General features: G+C 34.9%; 1 protein-coding gene, 3 long non-coding RNA genes and 1 other non-coding gene across 7 annotated transcripts; all 5 read right to left on the bottom strand.

Annotated features, from left to right (window-relative positions):
• Positions 1–280: 280 nt before the first annotated feature.
• Positions 281–1,067, bottom strand: LOC148176822 (uncharacterized). The gene is made up of 2 exons (XR_015769849.1): positions 1,032–1,067; positions 281–365 (listed from the first exon to the last, which is right to left on the bottom strand). It is a non-coding gene; the product is annotated as an uncharacterized LOC148176822 (long non-coding RNA).
• Positions 1,068–3,914: 2,847 nt separating this feature from the next.
• On the bottom strand, positions 3,915–4,033 carry LOC148176823 (5S ribosomal RNA). Its single transcript, XR_015769879.1, has one exon. It is a non-coding gene; the product is annotated as a 5S ribosomal RNA (ribosomal RNA).
• Positions 4,034–9,743: 5,710 nt separating this feature from the next.
• Positions 9,744–13,875, bottom strand: LOC148176824 (uncharacterized). Its single transcript, XM_088033110.1, has 3 exons — positions 10,627–13,875; positions 10,346–10,569; positions 9,744–10,289 (listed from the first exon to the last, which is right to left on the bottom strand). Exons 1-3 carry the CDS (start codon positions 10,852–10,854, stop codon positions 10,232–10,234), a joined length of 510 nt encoding a protein of 169 aa, XP_087889236.1. The 5' UTR covers positions 10,855–13,875; the 3' UTR covers positions 9,744–10,231.
• A 3,449-nt stretch (positions 13,876–17,324) lies between these two features.
• On the bottom strand, positions 17,325–18,017 carry LOC148176825 (uncharacterized). 2 transcript variants are annotated; one of them, XR_015769845.1, is made up of 4 exons: positions 17,835–18,017; positions 17,687–17,794; positions 17,484–17,639; positions 17,325–17,436 (listed from the first exon to the last, which is right to left on the bottom strand). It is a non-coding gene; the product is annotated as an uncharacterized LOC148176825 (long non-coding RNA). The 2 variants fall into 2 exon arrangements; XR_015769844.1 differs by having other exon boundaries at positions 17,687–18,017.
• Positions 18,018–18,629: 612 nt separating this feature from the next.
• Positions 18,630–19,977, bottom strand: LOC148176826 (uncharacterized). 2 transcript variants are annotated; one of them, XR_015769840.1, is made up of 4 exons: positions 19,510–19,977; positions 19,129–19,430; positions 18,770–19,082; positions 18,630–18,719 (listed from the first exon to the last, which is right to left on the bottom strand). It is a non-coding gene; the product is annotated as an uncharacterized LOC148176826 (long non-coding RNA). The 2 variants fall into 2 exon arrangements; XR_015769839.1 differs by lacking the exon at positions 18,630–18,719 and having other exon boundaries at positions 18,903–19,082; positions 19,502–19,655; positions 19,728–19,953.
• Between the last annotated feature and the right edge of the window lie 2,279 nt (positions 19,978–22,256).

Below are 22,256 nucleotides of genomic sequence, written 5' to 3' on the forward strand. Positions count from 1 at the left end.
ATGTACTTACAATTTTAAAATAAAAGTTTTTTATTCATATTATTTTACCCATGAAAAAGTATTTCTACCAGACAGAGACAAAATAAGCATTTATTATTTTACAATCACTTTACGATAGCACAGTAAGGGGTGTTGTAAACAGAGGGACCGCTTGACAACCTTCCCGATGTGACAGCTCAGCTCGAATTCTGACCAGCGACAAGTCTTGGCACTCGCCTTAAGCGGACAGATTGTCACAGTCCCAGCGGTGTCCGCTCAACAGAGATTTCACTGTATTTTATGATCTGACCCTCGATTTGACCATACCCCAAACTTTACCTACCTAGAAGTGAGACGAGTGAGACCGATGCATAGTTGCTTCGAAACTGAAATTTACCGTTAGGATTTTAGCGTTAAGGGCCCCACAAACCTCGTTCTTGGACGACGGTTTCGACGGTTGGAACGAAACGGTCGGAAAAACCGAGGTCTGTGGGTAAAACTGTCGGTTCAACACGACGGATTTGGCCCACAGACCTCGGTTTTTCCGACCGTTTCGTTCCAACCGTCGAAACCGTCGTTCAAACACGTCGTGCAAGAACGAGGTTTGTGGGGCCCTTTACGAGAAGATTCTGGAAGCTTCTAGAGCGAGCGGTTCGTGGAATAATTCTGAGTCATACGCGGAACTCCCGAATATTCTCGCAGCGCTCCAGCATTGGGCTAATGGTAGGGGAATATTTGTATATAAGGCAATAGCGATAGGATGTAAATAGTCAAGAATTTGAAAGTCTTGTAAAGTGGAATAATTGTGAATTGTGAATCGAGAGTGTTCAGAGTGCACAATAAATTGTTATTGTTAAAAGTGAGACTTTGATTTATCGGCCAACGTGACAGTATATTTACAAATAACTGAGTTAGAAGCGTTTGAAGTTATGGATAATGAATTTTTAGTTCCGAAATGTAAACCTCGATAACTCCGAAACTAAGGCAAATAGAAAGAAGCGGTTTTCGCTATTGTTTTTCTGACGTCTTTCTACCTAAAAACCCAATCTTACCTTTTTGAAAGTCAAAAAATGATTGTTTTTCCCACCTAGAAATTAGATAATTGACGGTTAATATCTTGTTGATTAGCAGTAGAAACTTCAATTATTAGTGCTCTTTTTATGCAGAATTTCTGGCGGAATTCAAAACCGTTTGAATTTTTAACGTAGGTCCACGAACTATAGAAGTTTTTGCCAAGATATTTGATAATGAAAACTGATAACAAATTTTTAAAAACGAAATTTGACACTTTTTTGCATAGAACTTCTAAGTTGGTTTTACGTCATTACAAAGGTGGAATATTTGCTTTCTAACGCCATGTTAAAGTTATTAATATTTCTTGCTATTTAAAAGTTACAAGACAGAGAAAATGGAGTAATTTTTAGGTTTTTTTAACTTTGGAAGATTTTGTAAAAATAGTTATTTACAGTCGCGTGTGGTAACTTACATTTTACAGCGCGAAATCAGTTTGAAGCACGACGGCGTAAAGTTTTGCAGATAGAAATTGGTTTTTATGGTGGGTCCCATTGTGCCGCCAACAATGGAGAAATACCGCAAATATTACCCTACTGTCATAAATAATATGCTGCTGGTCTTGCCCAGGTCCGTATTGTGTAGTAAAGCGTAATATTAACGCAAAATTTTAAAATTCACCTACTTTGAAAAAATAAGTAACTTTTTGTAATCTTGGATCATTCATACAGTCTGATCTTTGGTATGTAGCTACTTTAGACTACCTACTTATACAGGTGTCCCAGAACTCGCGCCCCAGAGAAAAAGGGCTTAAGGAGACAACAATTCTGAACCAAAATTTCGAAACTATAATATTTCAACTCAAAAAATAACCGAGATAAGACAAAAAAACTGTAGCCAATCCTGAAGCTGAACAGAATTTGAAAATTGGTAACTATGGACACGTACTATCATCCATTGGTCAGATGAATATTAGACTCTCGTTGCCTAGGAAATTGGGATGGCCTTTTACTCCACTTCTCGAATAAGCTTTCGGGATTGGTTATCAACTTTTTATCAGTTCTTGAATACTATTAATCTTAGACAATTTTTGTTTTGAAATTTACCATCTGTATTGCTGTCGGCACCCTCCCTTGCTATATGGGGCGCGAGTTCTGGGACACCCTGTATTTATTATTGGTTCTTAATGATCTGATAATGCATTTAGAAATATTAAATATTGTCGTCATTAATCTGTAGCAGAATTGGTGACAAATTTTTGCCGTTTCACTATTATCTGTTGAATGATGGCACCAACTCTTACTATTACAACGTAGCACGCAGGTAGTACTCTCAGCGTGTAAACAATCCCGGCCCTGTGGAATATCGGAACAATATGATTTATTGTGGGTACGGTCAGCTCTCGGAGGGCTGTGGTAATGACTAGATAATTTTTATTTCGCTGCCATAAAAACCAATTTCTATCTGCAAAACTTTAGCCGGAGTGCTTTAATGATTGAGCGCTGTAAAATGGTTAACGCACAAGAGTTGTATTAAACTTTTTGGCCGAAAAATTTTAATTTAAATAATTGGATTTTTCAAAATTTATGAGAACTGTCACATCTGACATTTGTAAATTTCATCATCTGTCAATTTTGTAGTTGGTGCACAAAAAGTACACAAGATGGCGCTGTATGAAAAACGTTTTAATTTTACTTTAAAAATAGAAATATTGTCTTAATTGAGATAATAATTTAGGTAGATTCCTCTTTGGTGATCAATCTTCATTATGGTAAAGTGATTTTAATTTATAAACGCATGTGAAGAGCAGACGATTTGGGCAATTTTTACCGCACGCCGTGTGTAAACGTCCAGGGCGCTTGTAAATCTAGTGTTTCCGAAGATGTCAATTGAATGTTAATTTGACGTTTACAATTCATGATCGACAAGTTTCTTTTCCTACGACCTCATATGAAAGGGACATTTTCCACACGGTTAAATGACTCCGAAAGTTGATGTTTTCGTACATCCATTTCCGAAAGTAAAAGTCACTAGTGTGATATGAATATATCCACACAGACCTGTCAAAATTGACAGTTATTTTCAAATACAAATGTAACTTCTGAATTTTTGTCTCAAATATCTAGACGATTCACTCTAAAACAACATGCATAATGGTAAAAATGAGTTGGTTAGGTCGTTTTTGACAAATCAGTTTTGACAGGTCTGTGCGGATATATTCATATCACACTAGTGACTTTTACTTTCGGAAATGAATGTACAAAAACATAAACCATCTAAATATGTGAAATACGTCACTTTTTTATGAGGTTGTAGAAAAATGGCATTTAGAATAAATAAGAAATGAACTATTGTCGAAACTTATGGTTTCTTCCTGATGATGAAAGGTCGTAGAAAAAATAGTGTACATAACTCGTCGGAAAGTGTCTTTCTTGCACTCGTGTAATATCTGCACTCGGCTGGCGCCTCGTGCGAAATTGGTCACTTTCCGTACTTGTTATGTAAATATCTATTTAATACTCACAAAATTATGATTCTTTGATAATCTCCCGTTTCTACATGGTTTCACTGATCAGAATGGAAGATAATAATTGACAAAAATTATGTTGGTCAAGTTTTTTTATAATTTAAATAAATTTGAAAACGTTTTAAAAAATGCCTCGTTTTTGAGTTGTCAGATAAAATCTTCAAGAAAAACGATAAATTTCTCAAAGTAGCAAACATGAGAAAAAGGAAATTTTTTAAAGATTTATAGAAAAAATTCAAAGACATGACTTGAAATTTTAAAGCAAATTGAAGATTGTTTTTGATCACAGAATATAAAATATACTGTTTTATTTCAGAGAACAATGTCGACGCGACATTACATGCAAGGCTAGCAATAAAATTAAAATTTCGTCCCGATTATTGTTGTGAAAAAAAGGAGCCAACGACACGCGGTGTTCCCAAGCGGTCACCCATCCAAGTACTGACCGCGCCCGACGTTGCTTAACTTCGCTGATCAGACGAGAAGCGGTGCATTCAACGTGGTATGGCCGTTGCCTGAAGTTTAACCTGTGACGTTGGTAGAAAAGCAGTCATTGTGGAATGGAATTTAATTTCTAGTGAGTTTAGTTGGACAACCTAATCTTTTGGCGGCAATTTAAAATTGTTAAAAATGTGACGTCTCTGTAACAAAAAGAGAAAATAGTGGAAATTATTAATAAGGATATTGTAATAACCCAAAAGGCCCGCTAAAATTATTAACATGCACACAAAACATATATTTAAAAATGGCACTAAAAGACCGCGAAATTTAAAATCCAAAGTTTAGCTGTGATCGTCAAAAATGGTTAGGACCTACGTTGTGTTTGAGAAAAACAAAATTACTAAAGAAATTTGGAAAAACGGGCCTCGGTTCTTTAGTGTAACGGGCAAAAGCGACACAAACGGAAGAGTGAAATAAAACAACAAATGGGTTGGATTAGTATAGCTGTATTAGTAAACGTTCATCTTTGATGTTATTTGCTTTGGAAAATTAGTGTAGATAGTGACTTAGAATATCGAAAATGAAAAACTAGTCATGCAACGGACCGTTAGACCTGACGTGAGTGTGTTTAGTCAAAACGTACGAAACTCGTCTAAAGTCATGGAAAACAAAAGTAAAAACAAAATTTACATGAACACCACCACTCATTACAAGACTGGCTGGACTAAAAACCCAGTGAGATAAAAACCTAGCCTTCACAGTCAACTACTTAGCTACCCATAATCCTCGATCTTTTCAAAAACGATTACAAGGATTACAATAATTTGAACAAGAAAATTACAATTATGAAAGCGTAGTAACGTGTCTGTACGATTTGGTTTGGATTTGCGAGAAATTTGAAATGCATTGCAAGTTGATTGTCGTATTGCGGTCTGCCTGCCTCTTCTTCTCAGTTTTCGTCCAAATCATAGCACATTAGATCATCATCACATCTTTGGAATTTTCGGATAATAAAATACACCCGGGACTGGGTTTACGGGCGACGGCGTTTCCGGGCGAACCCGGCCGACTAGCACCCGCAACACTCCACTGTGGGAGTACCTCAAAGGCCTCCAGTCAGAATACGGACACCCGAAAAGATAAAGCGTTTGAATTTGCCGCTGAAAACCGAACGACCAATGACACTCATTCCCTCCACATTCTCACTCTCGCGGGAAACAAAAGACGGTTTTAGCAATCACACTCTAATATCGACCGTTGATCATTACGATAAATCACCTAAATCAAAGTCCCGCGTGGTATCGGCTGAAACAGACAAGACATACATGACGACTTGGGCCTTCTTCTTCTTTCTTCCTTTCTTGAACGACAAAAAAAGGAACAAGAATTTTTGTATCGCGGCATCGTACGACTTGTTACAAAATATAGAAAATAAAAAAAAATACAACAACGTTTATTCCTATCAAAACAAGTCTTCCAAGTGAAATCATCGTCTGTGATACATATTTTAGTCTATGTTTTAGTCAATTTAGTGGTTTCAAGAATGTCTATGGAAATACTCTTGACCTGTGTTTCTCGAATTGTCTTGATATTGTTACGTCACTTTGTAGTCCATTAATTAAACCAGATGACTGTCATCCTACATTTACAGTCACTCTAGAAATAGGAAATAATCATGTTTTATTTAACAAAAATGAATGATTTTATGATTATAATAATGCTAATTATATAGCTATTGATAGGTATTTGTCTAATATTGCGTGGCCTTTAATTTTAAAAAAATTGGACATTAATGAATCTGTTAATATTTTTTATAATTATTTATATTTTGCTCGTAACTTATTTACACCATTACTATGTAAATCATCAGCTTCTCAGTTTCCTCGTTGGTTTAACACTGAGATAATAAAATTAATTAAATTAAAAAAGGCCGCTCACAAGAAATATAAGATGTCGGGTAAGACTTTGGATTATTCTGTATTTGATAATTTAAGGCGTGACTGTAAGAAAAGAATAGCTGGTGCATATGATGAATATTTGGTTCGAACTGAAATTAACCTGTCTAATGATCCAAAATCTTTCTGGAAATTTATACGAAATAAATCAGTTGATAATAGTTTTCCGCTACCAATGAATTTTAACAATACTGCGCTTCATGATATTGAGGCTGTTTGTGATAGTTTTATTAAATATTTTTCTAGTGTGTACGTTACTGATAATAATGTCAAATGTATTTTGTATATGACAATGTTATTAATATTGAAACAATTAGTATCACTGCATCAGATGTTGAGAATGCTTTACGAAAACAAAGGACCCGGTCCTGATGGGTTACCATCTAAATTTTTTAAGAATCTTAAAGTATCCTTGGCACTACCACTTTATGTAATGTTTAATAAATCCTTACTAAGCAGCACGTTTCCATCAGTCTGGAAACATGCACATGTTGTTCCTGTTAATAAATCTGGCCTACGATCTACGATTGAAAACTATAGACCTATTTCAGTTCTTTCAGTACCGGCTAAACTATTTGAGTCCATCATTTTTAATAAATTATTTTCCATCTTCAAAAAATTAATCTCTAACAAACATCATGGCTTTTTCGATAAAAGGTCTACTATTACCAACTTGTTTCCTTATGTCAATTTTATTTGTGAAACTATAAGAGTGACGGTATGGAGGTGCATTCTCTATATACTGACTTCGCCAAAGCTTTTGACAAAGTCAACCATTCTGTTTTAATACAAAAATTAGCTGCACTTGGAGTCACTGGCAAAATGCTAAAATGGTTTCAGAGTTATTTATGTTCACGAGCGCAGCAAGTCAAAATTGGAGCTCACTTTTCGGTTGTAGAGTGTGTACCTTCAGGTGTTCCTCAAGGTTCTATCCTTGGGCCTTTCTTATTTGTTCTGTTTGTTAATGATATAAGTTTAAATTTCAAATGCAACTATTGCCTATTTGCTGATGACTTGAAAATTTTTACCGTTGTTAAAAACCCAAATGATGTCAAACTTTTGCAAAACGATCTTGATGCTTTAAATAATTGGTGCAAAGTCAATCATATGTTTCTAAATATTGACAAATGTTGTGTGATTAATTTCAGTAGGAAAATGGTCTCTACTTTACCTATTTATACATTAAATGAATGTCAAATTCAAATTAAGACAATTGTTAAAGATCTTGGAATCTTTCTTGATAAAAACTTTGTTTCACTTATCACTATGACCATGTGATAAGTAAGGCCAACAAAGTATTAGGATGTGTCAAAAGATATTGTCGCGATTTCAAGAACATCAGTACAATAAAAATTCTGTACATGACCTTGGTAAGGCCCATTCTTGAATATGGCAGTGTGATCTGGTCACCGTTTTATAAAGTTCACATCGACAGAATTGAGAACGTGCAATATAAATTTTTTAAGTTCATTAAATGGAAACTTCCAAGAGCTTTATTGTCAGATTATGATATGGCTCTTAGTTATTTACAACTGCCCAAGCTCGATCTAAGAAGACAATACATGCGTATTTGTTTTATTTTTAATGTTTTAAATAATTATACTGATGCTGATGATATTGCTATAGGAGTAGATCGGTGCCTGTTTTTCACATTAAGATTTTTAAACAAAATTATGTTAAGTTTTCTCCAATAAATATACTATTGCAGTCTTGCAATGATGCAGATATTGATTTGTTTCGGTATAACTCAATTGAAATTTTTAAGTCTAAGTTAAAAACAATGTTGTAATGTTATGTTATGTTGTGTTCTTTCTGGTTATTTGTTAAATGTTAAATGTATGATTATGTAATGGCTATTAGTGGCGTCAATAAATTATTATTATTATTATTATTATTATTATTATTATTTAGGACGCGCTCAAAATGGCGCCCCCAAACCGAAGCGACGCGCCAGAATTGACGCGCTTTTTCCCACGCCCATTCTGAAACATGCAAATTTGGAAAAGTCCTCGAAAACCGATATGCGCCCCCCCAACGTTAAGTATTTAATCACATAATTACAAATACAAGAGAAAGTAACAAGTTTCCTGGGAGTACCACCCACGCTTCAACCCCATTTCCTTTAACATTTGGACACGAAAATCTCCCAGAAACCTGCTAACAATCAAAGCTTTCCCGACCGAAAAACAAATTATCATTTTACATACCTTTTCAACGTTAGCTTACCGGCAACGTTTTTACCCACTTACACTAACGTTTACAATTTAATAAAAAAAACACTAAATGTTAACGCATGCAAAACAAAACTAAAAGAAACAAAACAAAACAAACAATGCACAAAAAAAACAAAAGCAGTAGCGCGAAGTCACTACAAAAGAATTGTTTTTCAACAATGGCGGCACCACTCAAACAAAGACGACCTGCTCTGTTTGGAGTACTAGGCGGAAGTGATCTCCACTGGTCAACATCCATTTCCGTATCTTCCGCTAGGCGGGCGGGTGACGGTGTCACTTCCTCCCCGCGGCGGCGGTACTTTTAAATTCAAATCGTGCCATTACAATATTAATGTTTCCATGAAAACTTTACAATGTTGCCGTTATGAATTTTCACGTAATTTGAAAAACTTTAAAGCCAGTAAGTTTGTTAATTTTTAAAAGAGAAACACTTAATTTTGGGATCATGTTTTTAGCTTCTTTCTACTGCATTGTACCCAGTTAGTGCCACATTTTTAATACAACCTGTATACAGGGTGAACCCGAATAAAGTGCAAAGATGTTAACTACAATAACAGGCACGGCATTTTAAAATGGTGCGCAAATTTCGTGTTACAAAACATTAATGTTTCTGAGAAAAAAAATGTTTAAAGTTTTATGCAAAAATCTCTGTGCACCACTGAAGTGTTGACCAGTCAGTCCAAGCCATCGAAAAGTTGGAAATAATCACACTAATGAACAAGTGGCAAAAAATGTCCCCGTCAGTTTAGCAGTATTCGTAATGTCGAGAAATGTGGATAAAGATTGGCTCTTTTGAGAGCCCTAGTTATTTCAAACAAACATTTTTGTTCTGTCTGATATTATTGTTAAAATATTTGCGCTTTATTCGGATTCACGCTGTATAAACGAGAAAATCTAGAATTTTAGGGTTCTCTTCGAAATTGGATAAATTCTTTCCTAAAAAATCTTTCAATGTCAGGATTGCTGACTGTTTCTTTTATAACTGTTCAACATCACGTATCCGTTTTCCGTTTTAGACCGACTGCTCTTTGTCCATAAGTGAAGAAGGGTAAACTGAGTCATACTGAATCTTGCACTTGACGTCGCGTCTTTCTGTGCAAATTTGTAGTGGTCGATTGGCTGAGCTTAGACAGTTCGAACCGCTTTCTTGTCAAAATGGACAGCGCAAAAGACGACGAAAAGGCGCCTTTTTCTGTGTGCCGCTCGAAATCTAGTGAATGCGTCGAAAATGATTTCTTCTACCGAAACAGTGACTGTGAAATTTAATTAAACATTTTTTTTTGATTCTGCAGGAGTGTCCAAGTTTTCGGTAATAAGTTATATTATACAATAGTACGTATAATAGAATTTTATTCTATTTTCGGTTGTAATCTTGTTTATAAGCACCGAATGCGCGCATAATTTGAGCATTATGGCACAGATTAATCAAAATTCGCCAAGCAATTTGATTTTTATGGTGTTCAAACAAGCTTTGTAATCGAACATTTATTGTTAAAGAAAATCATACAATCATGTTATTTATTTAAAGAAATTAAAAGTACAATTACTAGGATTTGCAATTGTAAGATTACATGAACCAACACCTAAACTAACAGACCCTTCATTTGTCTGTGGTATGTTAATTGAAGCTCCCCCGCAGATGTTCTGAGCAATTTTGATTTTGTTCTGCAGAGAATTTTCTACGTAAGATTCGGCTACCTTGTCAGATCGCCATCCACCCAATTGCTTCAAAGATCTGGTGTCACCGCCGGATTCAGCTAAAATGGTTGCAGCACTTCTGCGGAAACAATGTCCTGTGTATTTATTTGCATTTGGTAACTTCAGAAATTCAGCAATTCTTGAAGGCATTTTCCCGAAAGTATTTTTTCCTACCGGCTGCGAAGTGCACTTGCCATTGTGATACGACAAAAACAGACTGTTAGTTTTCACATATTTAGGTCGTAAAGCAACGTATTTGTTGTACAAAGCTATATAATCCATGGGACCATCGTTTGGGACTATTGTAAACTGCCTAGAAGTATAAGTTTTGGTCCTACAAATTTTCACTAGTAAGACTGATCCTTCAGTTGTCACATCTTGAATGGTTAAGTCGTGCAGCTCTTGACGATGACAGGCTCCGAATATCCCGAAAGCAGTAACAACCTGGAATACACAATTTATTAAATTTGGATATGAGAAGTAAAGAAAAGCCGGTTTACCTTGACCAACAAAAATACACAAGATCGGGTGCCTTTACCATGAACTCCTGTATTTCTTTTTGCTGAAATACCCAAGACTTCTTCCCTTCATCACCCACGGAGTTACTCTTCATATATTCAGTAATAATCAGAAACCTTGATATGTCAACGTTTTCTTTAATTTTTATCATTTTCTTGAGCTTCGAATAGATGCACCACAGGGAGGAAGGTTTGTAAATTTTTGACTACAAAGGAAGCACAATAATTTGCTGATTATCAGTTATTTAAATGCAACTTATTACCATTTGAGACAAGTATGCCATCACCAGTTTTTCATCACAGTTGCTGCCTGAGTTTTTCGTGCACCGCCACTCGCAAAACTTGTCATATTCTTTCACATACAAATCCTTTGATTTCTGGGGAATCAGTTTTCCTTGAGCAGCTTCAAATTCGTCTAAAATCTCTTCAGAGTAAACGTTGTTTGCTTCGACAATTTCCATTTTGAAAAAATTGTTTACAGCAGTGTCCATAACAACATCAAAATAGCCAACTATCAACACAGCACTAAAATTTGCATCGTCACAAGCGCTTGCAAGAAACTACTGATTCTTGAATATTATAGAAATTATAAAATAGAATAAAACGTTGTATGTACCACGGGCATAATTGATTATGGCAATCGGGAAATTAAAAGCCCTCCTTCGTCGGGCTTTAAACATTTCTGCGGGCCATAATCTTTTAATTATGCCCTTAATACATAAATAACTATTACTTATAACGTGTGTGAGCCACAATTTTTTTTATGGATTTGACCATGACCGAGTGAGACAAACATAGGAGTCATGTCTAAGCAAAATTCATTTAAAGTGTCATTTGGATTTGACAAGTTGATTTAAAACACAATGGCTTTCGTGTTTATTGCCGAACAAAAAAGACTCATGGTTGAAATATACTTGAGAAATGGTAGAAAAGTTGATGGCATATGGGTTTATTCAACTGAAGACGCTTACGACGAATTTTTTATTGAGGATCTAAATCAAGCTGTCCCATATGATAATTTCCGTGTTTCTGTTCGGCGTTTTGTGGAGTTGTTTAGAGAAACAGGTAGTCTTAACCGCAAGAAGGGTAGTGGAAAGCCACGCGTGAGAAATGAGGAAGCAGTTGAAACAGTATGGAAGAGCGTCCTTGTACATCAATTCGCCACTTGCAACAGGAAATTGACCTGTCGTATGGTCGTACTACCAGGTGGATTCTTAAAGAAGACTTAAACTTGTATCCTTACAAGCTTACAAGCTACCCACGCGATCTTAGAAGTCGATAAGCCTTAAAGAGTTCAATTTTGTCACCAATTCATTGAACGATTTCACAACAATGAGGAAATGGAAAAAGTGATGTTTACTGACGAGTCGTGGTTTCATGTTTCGGGCTACATAAACTCACAAAACATGAGAATGTGGAGCTGTGAGAATCACGTCACTACAGTCAAATCTAAAATAACAGCAACTTTGACAAATTTTAGGAAATTTGTACGCCGAACGATATAGGTTAGAAATTTTGACACCTTTTATCCATGATATAAAGATTTCTAAGATATGATACTCAGGCAACCCGAACGCGTCCAGCTCGCGCAGTGACGTCACTCGGAGAGTAGCAGTTGTAAGAATTGCCATTGTACGGTGCTTAAGGCTGTTCTACCCCTCAACTAAAATTCGTGTTTTGAAAAATATGCAACCCAACATACTAACCATTTGACACATGCCAATCATCCATAAGGGTGAAAATCGTCTGTAAAATTAGCATATTTTCTACCGCAGTACAGCAATAAACCAGGCAGATAAGTTTGCCTTGGTTCAGAGTTTGTTTCATAGATTTTTCTTATTTCGAAATACGATGTCCCTCGAAATTAATTTAATGTATTGAAAAAATTATCATTAATGATAATAAATTAAAAAGAATAAAATAAAGATGTTTTCCCATCTTGTTATTTCTTTTGCTTCAATGTTTACGCTGTTATTAATAAAATCCATTGCAACAAATTTAAAAATCTGGCGCATGTATGTTTTGAGCACTTCGAAATAAAACAAAATATTTCAGGTAAACTATTTCGGAAAACAAAATTAGTTTTAAAATCTGTGTAAATGTGCTTTGACAGGTAGAGAAATTAGAGTGAGGTTTGCGAAGAAACCATAGTCATTACCAGTTTTCAGGTAGAATCTTAAAAGCAAGAAAGCTAATCCATCGTTCTAGAAGAATTCTAAGTATTATATTAAATTGTCTTTAAAATGTGATTAACCGACACTTCAGATGACAGAATCAAAAGAAACAAACCCAACTGAGGGTGAGGTCTGGAAAGTAGCGCACCACTGTGATACTGTATCATAATGCCATAGATCACCGGAAAAATGTTAAAAAAATCATGTCTCCAATTTTTCGAGTTTTGATGGATTAAAGAGGAAAAGTTTAATGCCAAAATTAACGATTTCTGTGCAGAAATTTTACGTTCAAAAGAATTTTTTACCTAAAGGACATTTTACGCAAAGGCATGGTGTAAAAAAAAACAAAAAAACTTGTTAAAAATCCCAGAAAACTGTTTATAAGATTTTGTAATCAACAATCTCTATCAGTGTGGCATCGTTCACTTGAAACCATAGTTACATTACTCGTTCATGAACCGACCTGACTAACGCCAACAATACAACACCGACGTTCCTATGGCTTTGAATACTAGAAATTTATATTATTGGGGGAACAGTTCAGCAATGTTTTCTTTTTCCTAATTTTCTTTTAGTCCTCCTGCAAAAATAGTCTGCACTTTTTTAAAAAAAATTTTGGTACTCTGCTGACCACCCAATTACCTCCTTTCAAGATGGTGTGCCACTTTTCGGACACCTGTACATATACAGCCGCGGACAAAAAATCTTAGACGTCAATGTCATTTAATTGTCACATGGTGTAAAACCCCACTTAAAATATGCCACCTTACTTTTTTGTTCTGTCAATTTTGAGTTATAATTTTTTAATTTCAAAATTTTCAGTGTTTTCAATATTGCAAGGAACTGATTGTAGATCATACCGCTCTGTACCAAAGATAATATTCTAATTTTATTCGTTTCAGTCTTGATAATTCTTAATTGTCAACTTGTCAATACTTTGATGTTTTAAACGTCAGTAATGGCAATGACAATAAAGCACAGACTACACTCAAATTTTTGAAACGTCAGAAAAGTGACGTTTAAGATTTTGTGTCCGCGGGTGTATGTGTTGTTATTTATTTTTTTGTTTATTTATTTATTTTTTATTTTCATCGCTTTGGAAAATATGAGATTAATTCGCAACAAACTAACAAACAATAAAAATCTTGGGTCAAAAAAAATACTTAGCCTTACTACCTTACTATTTTTGCATCTCGAAAATTGAAATATGTATCTTATATTCGAGTTGGAATTTATAGTCGATAAATCAATAAAGATCAAGTCTAACAGATGGAAAAAGCATAGCGATTACTGAATTACTTATTAGGTACATATTTTTGAAATCCAAAGGATAGACTTTGAGATCCAAAAGATAATTCAAAATTTGACGTCTCAAAACAAGAGTGCATCTCAATTATACGAAAGATAAGGTTTTTTTAACTCAGAAGTTGTTATTTTAAAAGTATTAAATATTTGTAAACACTGATTGCAAATAACATTAGCAAACCAGAATTTTACTTCTTAGAAATGTGTCAATCTGAAGGGGTAAACTAGGTAATTTAAAAAAAAAGTGGGGTATTATAATTCTTCTTATTATAATTCATTTTCTTTATTTTTTTAATTGAGTGTAATTTAATTGATAATTACAATTTTCGTTCGTTGGTAATTGGGCCAGCTTTATGCCTGGCAAGTAAATTTAGTAATAATAGTCTTGATAAGAATGAGATTAAAATGTTAAGGGATTCATGAGCTTTAGCTCTCGGTAGTGAGTAGGTTTATATATCTGGTTGGGGTTCCAATGGTCAATCCCGACTCGGTCGAGCCGTAGTCGTCGAACCGTCATTAGGATTAGAGACCCCTGCTGTGAGGGGTTGTAAATCATTTGTATTTTGAAGTGTTGGTTGCCGACTTTTAGAAAATTGGGGACCATTTTTACATTACATTATATTTTTTTCTAAAAAAACTATTCATAATTGAAAAAAATCAAGGAGTTTCCCGGGTGTAGAATACAATTCTCTATTTATCAAGTCGTAGTTCAAGCAAAAATTCCTAAAACTGTGCCCGTAAAACGACATGGCGTTTTTTCAGTTTTTATTTTTTTTAAATAAATCTATTAAGAATTTTTGAAAATCACAGAGTTTCCCGTGTACATTTCGATATTGTCTACACTTAGAAAAAAAATGAAAACTCCAACTCTTAATTTGTGGCCCCAAAAAGTAATGGCGTTTTGCGCTATTTCCTATGCACTTCGGCCGGGGTAGGACATAGCCTTAAAAGCAGGAATAAAAGCGTTATATTCGTGTGATTAAATAATATTATTAAAAACAATGTTTAACGCAACATCGATTTAATTAAAGAATAATTCAAAATTCGTTTTTCATTGTAAGGCTGAATAAAGGCAGTTTAAACAAGTAAGTGTCGCTTGTGAATATTTTGTTGAAATGAGGTAATACTTTATTAAGCATACGAACGTAGATATGTCAGTTCAGAATCATTCAAAAGAACTAATCAAGGGTGTGATTTTTTTCAGTATGTAGAAAAAAAATATTTTGGTTTTGAAGTAATTATGGTATTTTTTGCATCTCCTCGAAAGCATAATGCGAAAAAATTTTCAAATTAAAATTGTCAACATAACATGTCATACTACTTTTAATCTGCAGAAATTGGTAAGCCATGCTGTACTTCTTTACCCTCATTTCAAAGATCATAAAAAATCAATAAATTAAATTTGAAAAAAGTTTTATCAAGTCCGAAAAAATAAATCAGAAGCTACAAAACAAACTTAGTTCAAAATTAATTAATAATTTTCACAAATTTCGTTTTCCTTTTTATCTTATCTCTTCTTTCTTTTAAAACTGAATTTAGTTTTTTAATTCTAAAATATTTTCTTAAGTTTGTCATTTTCGCTTTTAAGTAGATCTACTTTTGCTTTCAAGTCATTTTCGAAGGCTGTGTTCACGCTATCGAAACAAAAAGTCAAGTTTATCTGATTATTTGACAACACTCCAAAACATGCAAACACAAAAATGATTTCTAAAAAAAAAGATTTTCCTTATTAAGTGAAAGTGTTAATTTACCCGATAGATTTTGAAGTTAAAGGCACCCTGTCAACAAACGTTACCGTCGTGTTATGGTCGATCTTAAGTTCCCTATAAAAATTTGATTAAAGTAAATAGAAAAAACAGTAAAGAATACAACCATAGGAGAATTGTTTGATTAATTACGACAAATAAGGGCCTCATATTTTGCATAAATGAAAAAGAAATTAAAGTAATGTAAGAAAATTATTAGCGATGAGTTACCGACGTACTCCGCTTCAATTATGTTTTTCACAAATTTGGCTTGATCTTTTTTGCACGCTCTTTCTTCCCGTGCTGTTGAAGGTTTGCGTGATTTTCCTTTGAGAAAAAATAAAGAAGGAACAGCTTCGTCTTTTAATTTTCTTCCCTTCTTTGGTAAATAATTTAACAGTTCGTATTTTAAGTTTTTTTCATAGTCCTCTGCACAGAAATGTTTTGCCATTTTGTACATTAAGAGAATCAGACCGACAACACGAAATCACCCACAATTATCTCGTCACACTGTCACTATTGCAACTAAATATAGAACAACGCATTTTAGTATTAATTATTATTGTTATTTTATTAACAAATTAACTTAAAGATATAATGCAGAAAATTTGAAAATCGTTAAAAGCTGGAAACAGGATAAATACAAATTCCAATAAGACAAATTCGTGCCTTACATGTGACCTAACAACTCAGTCTACTCTCCGAGTGACGTCACTCCCCACTCCGTAGATGCGCAATATCATACCTTAGATTTCATTATACCATGCCTTTTATCAACCTACTGCACGAAGATGAACTCCAAGAAGGTCATTTTCAACAGGACGGAGCTCGTCTGCATACCACCAACGCAAATATTGCATTTCTCCGGGAGTTCTTTGACGACCGCATTAGTAGTTTACGGACACAAAACATATGGCCCCTAAAATCGTACGATTTAACTCCTTGTGATTTCTTCTTATGACCACATTTGAAAAATTCTATTTTCAAAACCCCTATTATTGATCTCGATGACCTGCAGCAACGAATAGTGAACAAAATCGAAGAAATCAACAACACACCTAGGATTCTGCGAAATGTGATCGATTCCCTTAAAAAAAGAGTGTCTTTTTTTGTGTAGAGATGAAGATTGTGCCTATATTTCACACCTTCTTTAATAAAATATTTACTGTACAACATAAAACCTACATCTCTTGTTTTATTACTGAAATGAACGTTACACATCATGATACAGACACTGATTAACCTAACCTCTGCGTCACCTCGATCAAATAATATGACGTGTGCATGCATTTGAATTTACCGCTTAAAGTAGTATGAACCTAACATGGACGTGCCTCATTCAAGTCAAAGCCTGCTCCATAAAAAAAAATTGTGGCTCACACGTTAGTTTTTGACCGCGACATGGAGCCACAATGCGATTATAGTTTGGGGACTGAAATACCGTGTTTATGACTTAATTGGGGTACGTAGGCTGTATGTAGCCTTCACCATACAATAGGGTACAATATTATAAGATATAACTGCTAAAAAATAAAATCTAACAAATTTGCCAAAACTAAAAAAAATTGTAAATTCACCAACGTACGGTTGACATTTTTCGAGCACAAAGTAAAAAAAAATGCTTGTTATTATTTTCAGAAAATCAAATACAAAAATCACAGTTTTTATTTCAAAGCTGCCGCGCTACAAAGGAGCTACTCTTTCAATCGGCAATGTGTAGTTTTAGGCTCAAAGTAAAAGAAACAAATAGCTATTTTAGAACTAACTACATAACTACGTAGCTGGTTCAATTGCTGGTGTGTGACATTTGGCTTAATACAGACCCCATAGAATATATCCGTTTCAGAATCTAGAAAGCCCTTTTGTAAATGTAATTTTGTTATTTTAAATACCCACCGCAACCCCTAAATCATAATTTATTGTCATAGATCTTGAAAACGTTAGTTGAAGAATTTTCTGTGCATTCATTACAAAGATACAATAATTCTTTTTATTTTCTGCATTCCAGTTGTACCAATTTGTTGTTGACAGCAGTGAACACAACTCGTTTGACTACAAAAACCATTAAAAGAAATAAATGAAAAAAGCCGAAATCTTACGACATCCTCCACCAGCTGTCCTGACAATATAATGTGAATGAAACACAGTGTTGCGGGTAAAACAAAAAAGTAGATTCTTGGGTATTCCCTCGACAAGGATTCTGGATACTTTTGAGCAAGTTACAAAGTTAGATACAGATGTACTTACAGTGTAGCAAAAAATTAAGACGCAGATGCCCAAAATAGCACCGGTGATGCTGTATAGAACTATCAGAGGATTTAGTGTACGTACAACGTTCGTTGCGATACTAAAAAGATAATAAAAAGAAAAAGAAACAGAAGAAAACACATACGAATGTAGATAGATGTGTCTCTGAATGGCAGCTCTCAATTTTCGGTTAACTGCTTCTTGATACTCTATCAGATAAAACAACGTTTTTTCGTGTTGAAAGCCATCATCTATCCCTCTTAAAAAATCAAACAGTAAATAAAAGTCTAAGCGGAAACGCCCTATGACGTAACAAGTCATGTAAAACACAGCCGGCGTCATTAAAGAAATCGGAATACAACTCAATCTAACAATCAGAGATAAAACTTTCTTCTCTTTTGGAAAAAACTGCTCAATGCTAGCCAATGGAAAGAAAATATCGCTGTCACCGTCTATTGGCTGCATGAATGTAAATGCACCGCATAAGGCCAAAACTGTGTTCACCACAGCAAAAATGTTGAAATATAGGGCTTCCAAACGAATTCTTCTTCTGGTGGCGACACTGGCCATGGTCATACTCCAGTATTCTAATTTGCTAATTAGGTCTTGATACATCGTTACCATCAGTGGTATTGTCGAAACAGCACAAAAAATCTAGGAAAATATGTAGTGAAAATCAAACCCGATTCGTACTTACAAAAAACAAAACGCCATAAAATGGAAAATACTTGATAAAGTACCGAAAATCAAACCTTTGCAAAAAGAGGACAGTTTGAAAAAGTAACAATAGTGCGGTGGTGATGGAGATGATTTTAATTAAGGATTTTACGAAAACGTTTTGGAAAGAATCGAGGTAGAGGACGCGAAGAATCCAGAGAGGATCATCTGGAAACAGCTTATAGAAATCATTTTTATCAAAAAAGAGTTGTCATTACCTTCCTTGTTAAATTTGACAGCGGTAGGTGTTGCGATGTTTGTCGAGCGCTTCATTATTACCATCTTATATAAAAAAGGAAATTTTGTTTGATGTTGAAACTTAATGTTTATAACCTTGTGAATAAAGTAGCATAAATGTCATTAATTTTTATTTGTAGCGTTGTAACGTTTCTAAAATGAGAACAAGGTCATTTATTAAGATTTTTATGAATTAGGGGATAAACGCGAGACACCGCTGGTATGGGAGGCGATTTAGGAGTCCCATAAATGCCTGGGTACTTTTCCACCGTTGACACGACATCAGTGTTCAACCTAAAATGAATAATAGTCTAGTAAGTCTCCACAGTTCAAAACTTACTATTATCGCGTTTATCTTCTTTATCTTTTCTTCGGCTCCAATCCTAGGGGAAGTTGGATCAAGCCTTTGCCCCAAAAATTTCGTGTGTTCGCCAGGAAGGGGTTGGTGAGGCGCAGACCACCCCTGAGCGTTTCAGACTGTCCCTCCGGAAGGTGTTGGCACCCTTCCGGTGAATTTCAGAGCCCACGTTCCTTCTTGTATCGTCGCACCGAACCCAGGGCGACTCGTTGTGGTTTAAAGCCCCTTTATGTGGTCCAGTCCAGGAATTCGTCATGACTGGTTCCCTACCTTTCTCTAAATCCCTACAACAACCGTTTTAGTTTTCAAGATCAACCCCCTCGCGACTACTATGTTAAATAACAGTACCACTTACCAACTTACGTTTATTGCGGATGTCCGCCAACAATAACAAACAAACATAACCTGTCAATCACGACCCTTTGACAAGTGCGACATTGAGAACGCCCGCGGTACTCGCGCAGAGGTCGGAATCTTCTTATCATCCCCGAAAACGCAGGTAGTGCCACCTACGATTCCTCGTGGCCTTTCAACTCGCTTTTCCGTTTTGGGCTTCGAAGGAAGCAGACGTATTATCTTACCTTTTACCGTCTAAGCACTTCCTAGTACTATTTGAAGTCCCGTATTTGCGGTTAAGAACCCCAGAACCGCATTAAGTATCGTCCACCCTCAGAGAGGGTCGCACGGACGCCTACAACTCTCGCACGCACGCCTACGACTCTCGCACAAACGACTACCCGAATCTCGCCGGTACGCCCGTAACACCCTTGCCCGTCGCCTTGAGTCCCCGATCGACCTCGTGGAGTAACCGAGACTTTCTCGCCCGATAATAACCATCCCGAGCGGCCACATCCAGCCCGGACCAGACGACAGGGGGCACCTGGAGCGTTCCCGACGGCGATAAGTACCTTTTTTTGCGATATTATTGTTTAATTGCGTCACCGCCTGAGTCGTACTATCGACGTCACCGACAGCGTGTTATCTAGACTCCATCGAGAGTCTCGCTGGCCTGTAACCTGATTTTATTAACTTCCTCTTGAGTTCAATTCAATTAATCATCATTATTTTTAATATTTAACCCTTTTTTTTTATAGTCTTTCTGTAAACCAATCACAGCTGTGACACGGTAACGAACCTGTCATTTAAACTTAAGTAACCAACATCACCTAAAATTTCACCAATTGTTAAGTTCATATTTTTTATTAAAACCAAATTTTTTAAAAACCATTTATTTTACTTCTGAGTAGCATTGAGCGACTTGGCTACTTTAAAATCAACTAAGTTCTTGGCGCCCATTCTCTCTGGCCCACGACACCAGCTCACCAAAGGCTATAAGAGCACCGGTGCGGTGTCACCTACCGGCCTATTTTTGAAAGGTGTGACAGCGTTAAGGATCAAATTGAGTCCGACTCATTACTACATATTAATGTGTAAAAGCAAGTTCTAATATTGTGTGATTAATTGATTTCCACTTAAAGTACGAAGAATCTGACGCTTTCAAAAACTCTAAGATCATTTTAAAAGTCCTTTTTCGCACCTTCACTCTCTTCGAATTTTTTAACCTTTTGAGTAATCAATGGGAGTTTTAACACTACAGCCAATGTCTTACTTTAATTTTTCAATTGTACCAAGTTTCAATTTCGTAGAGAAATAAACACAAATTTTAGGAAATGTTGTTTCTTGAATGTGCTAAAAATTTTAATATCTAATTTAGCTTGTAATTTCAATAGTTTACACGCTACAAGCATAAATTTTGGGCAGTTTTCAAATTTTTAGTTAATTTTTTACAGAAGCAAATCACAGCTTCACAAAGGTAAAGGCACAATTTTTAGAATTTTTTTTTCAAAGCCCACAGAAATTTCAAATTTTTTCTTGTTTACTCAGTAATTCGGGTAGCTTAACCGCCACAGCAATTAAATTTGGAGAAATTACTACTTTAGATTTACCTTTTAACTGCACCAAATTAAACGTGCTAAAAATTCAGCCAGTAATTTAACTAATTTTCACGCTACATGTGTTAAATTTGACCAGTTTACAACATTTTAGTTCATTCTTTACAGAACAAAATTACAGCTTCATAGAGAAAAAAAAACAAAATTTTTAAAAGTTTTTTTCTTTAGGACCAAAAAAAAAACTCTACAGCACTTTTAACTGCCTCAAATTCCAACTTTATAGTTCAAAAGGCATAAATTTTAGAATTTTTTATTTTCAAGATGTACCAAAATTTTCTAATTCAACCAGTAATTTCACCAAATTTCCGCCTACAAACATGAAATTTGGGCATGTTGCAATTTTTAAGTTGATTTTTTACTGAAATAAACCCTAGCACACATAGGAAAACGACATTTTTAGAAATATTATTTTTTCAGGACCAACAAAATTTTCAAAATTTTTCTTGTACTTTCCTCTGGTAGTATAAACGGTACAGCAATGGAATTCAGAAAAATTGCTATTATCGATTCACTTTTTATCTGTACCACATTCCAACTTCATAGCGCAAAATTAATAAATTTTAGGAATTTTCGTTTACAGAACGTACCAAAAATTTCGAGAATTTTCTAATTCAGCCTATAATTTCACTAATTTGCCCGCTATAGGACTTAAATATGATCAGTTTACAATTTTTGAGATTGCTTTTTCTGAACAAAATCACAGATTCATAAAGAAAAAAGCACAATTTAAAAAAAAAAATTTTTCAAAGAACATAAAAATTTCAAAATGTTTTTTGTACTTTCCGAATTCTGGTAGTTTAAACGCTGCAGCAATAATTTTTTTTCAAATAACTACGAGAAGTTTTAACATTATAGCAAAAAAGGCATAAATTGTAGCAAATTTTGATTTTAGAGTGCACCAGAACTTTTTGTTTTGTAATATTTTTGGGAATTTTAAGACTACCGCAATTAAACCAAGGGAAATTCATACCTTAGATTCACTTTTTAACTGCACAAAGTTTCAACTTCATAGCGCAAAAGGTTTACATTTTAGAAATTTTCATTTTCAAAACGAACTAAAAATTTCGAGAATTTTCTAATTCAGCCTGTAATTTCACTAATTTGCCCGCTACAGGCATGAAATTTGGGCAAGTTACAATTTTTGAGTTTATTTTTCAC

Source organism: Gnatocerus cornutus, chromosome 3 (genome assembly GCF_029298725.1).
Source record: "Gnatocerus cornutus isolate USDA-ARS CGAHR chromosome 3, icGnaCorn1.1, whole genome shotgun sequence".
Taxonomy (NCBI): Eukaryota; Metazoa; Arthropoda; class Insecta; order Coleoptera; family Tenebrionidae; genus Gnatocerus; species Gnatocerus cornutus.

Bases quoted from the DNA above. Each gene is read 5' to 3' on its own strand.
- LOC148176824 (XM_088033110.1), bottom strand. From the start codon at position 10,854: ATGGACACTGCTGTAAACAATTTTTTCAAAATGGAAATTGTCGAAGCA. The intron at 10,570-10,626 runs GTAATAAGTTGC...CTTCCTTTGTAG, and splicing joins TGGCATACTTGTCTCAAATG to TCAAAAATTTACAAACCTTC. The intron at 10,290-10,345 runs GTAAACCGGCTT...TGTGTATTCCAG, and splicing joins GTGTATTTTTGTTGGTCAAG to GTTGTTACTGCTTTCGGGAT.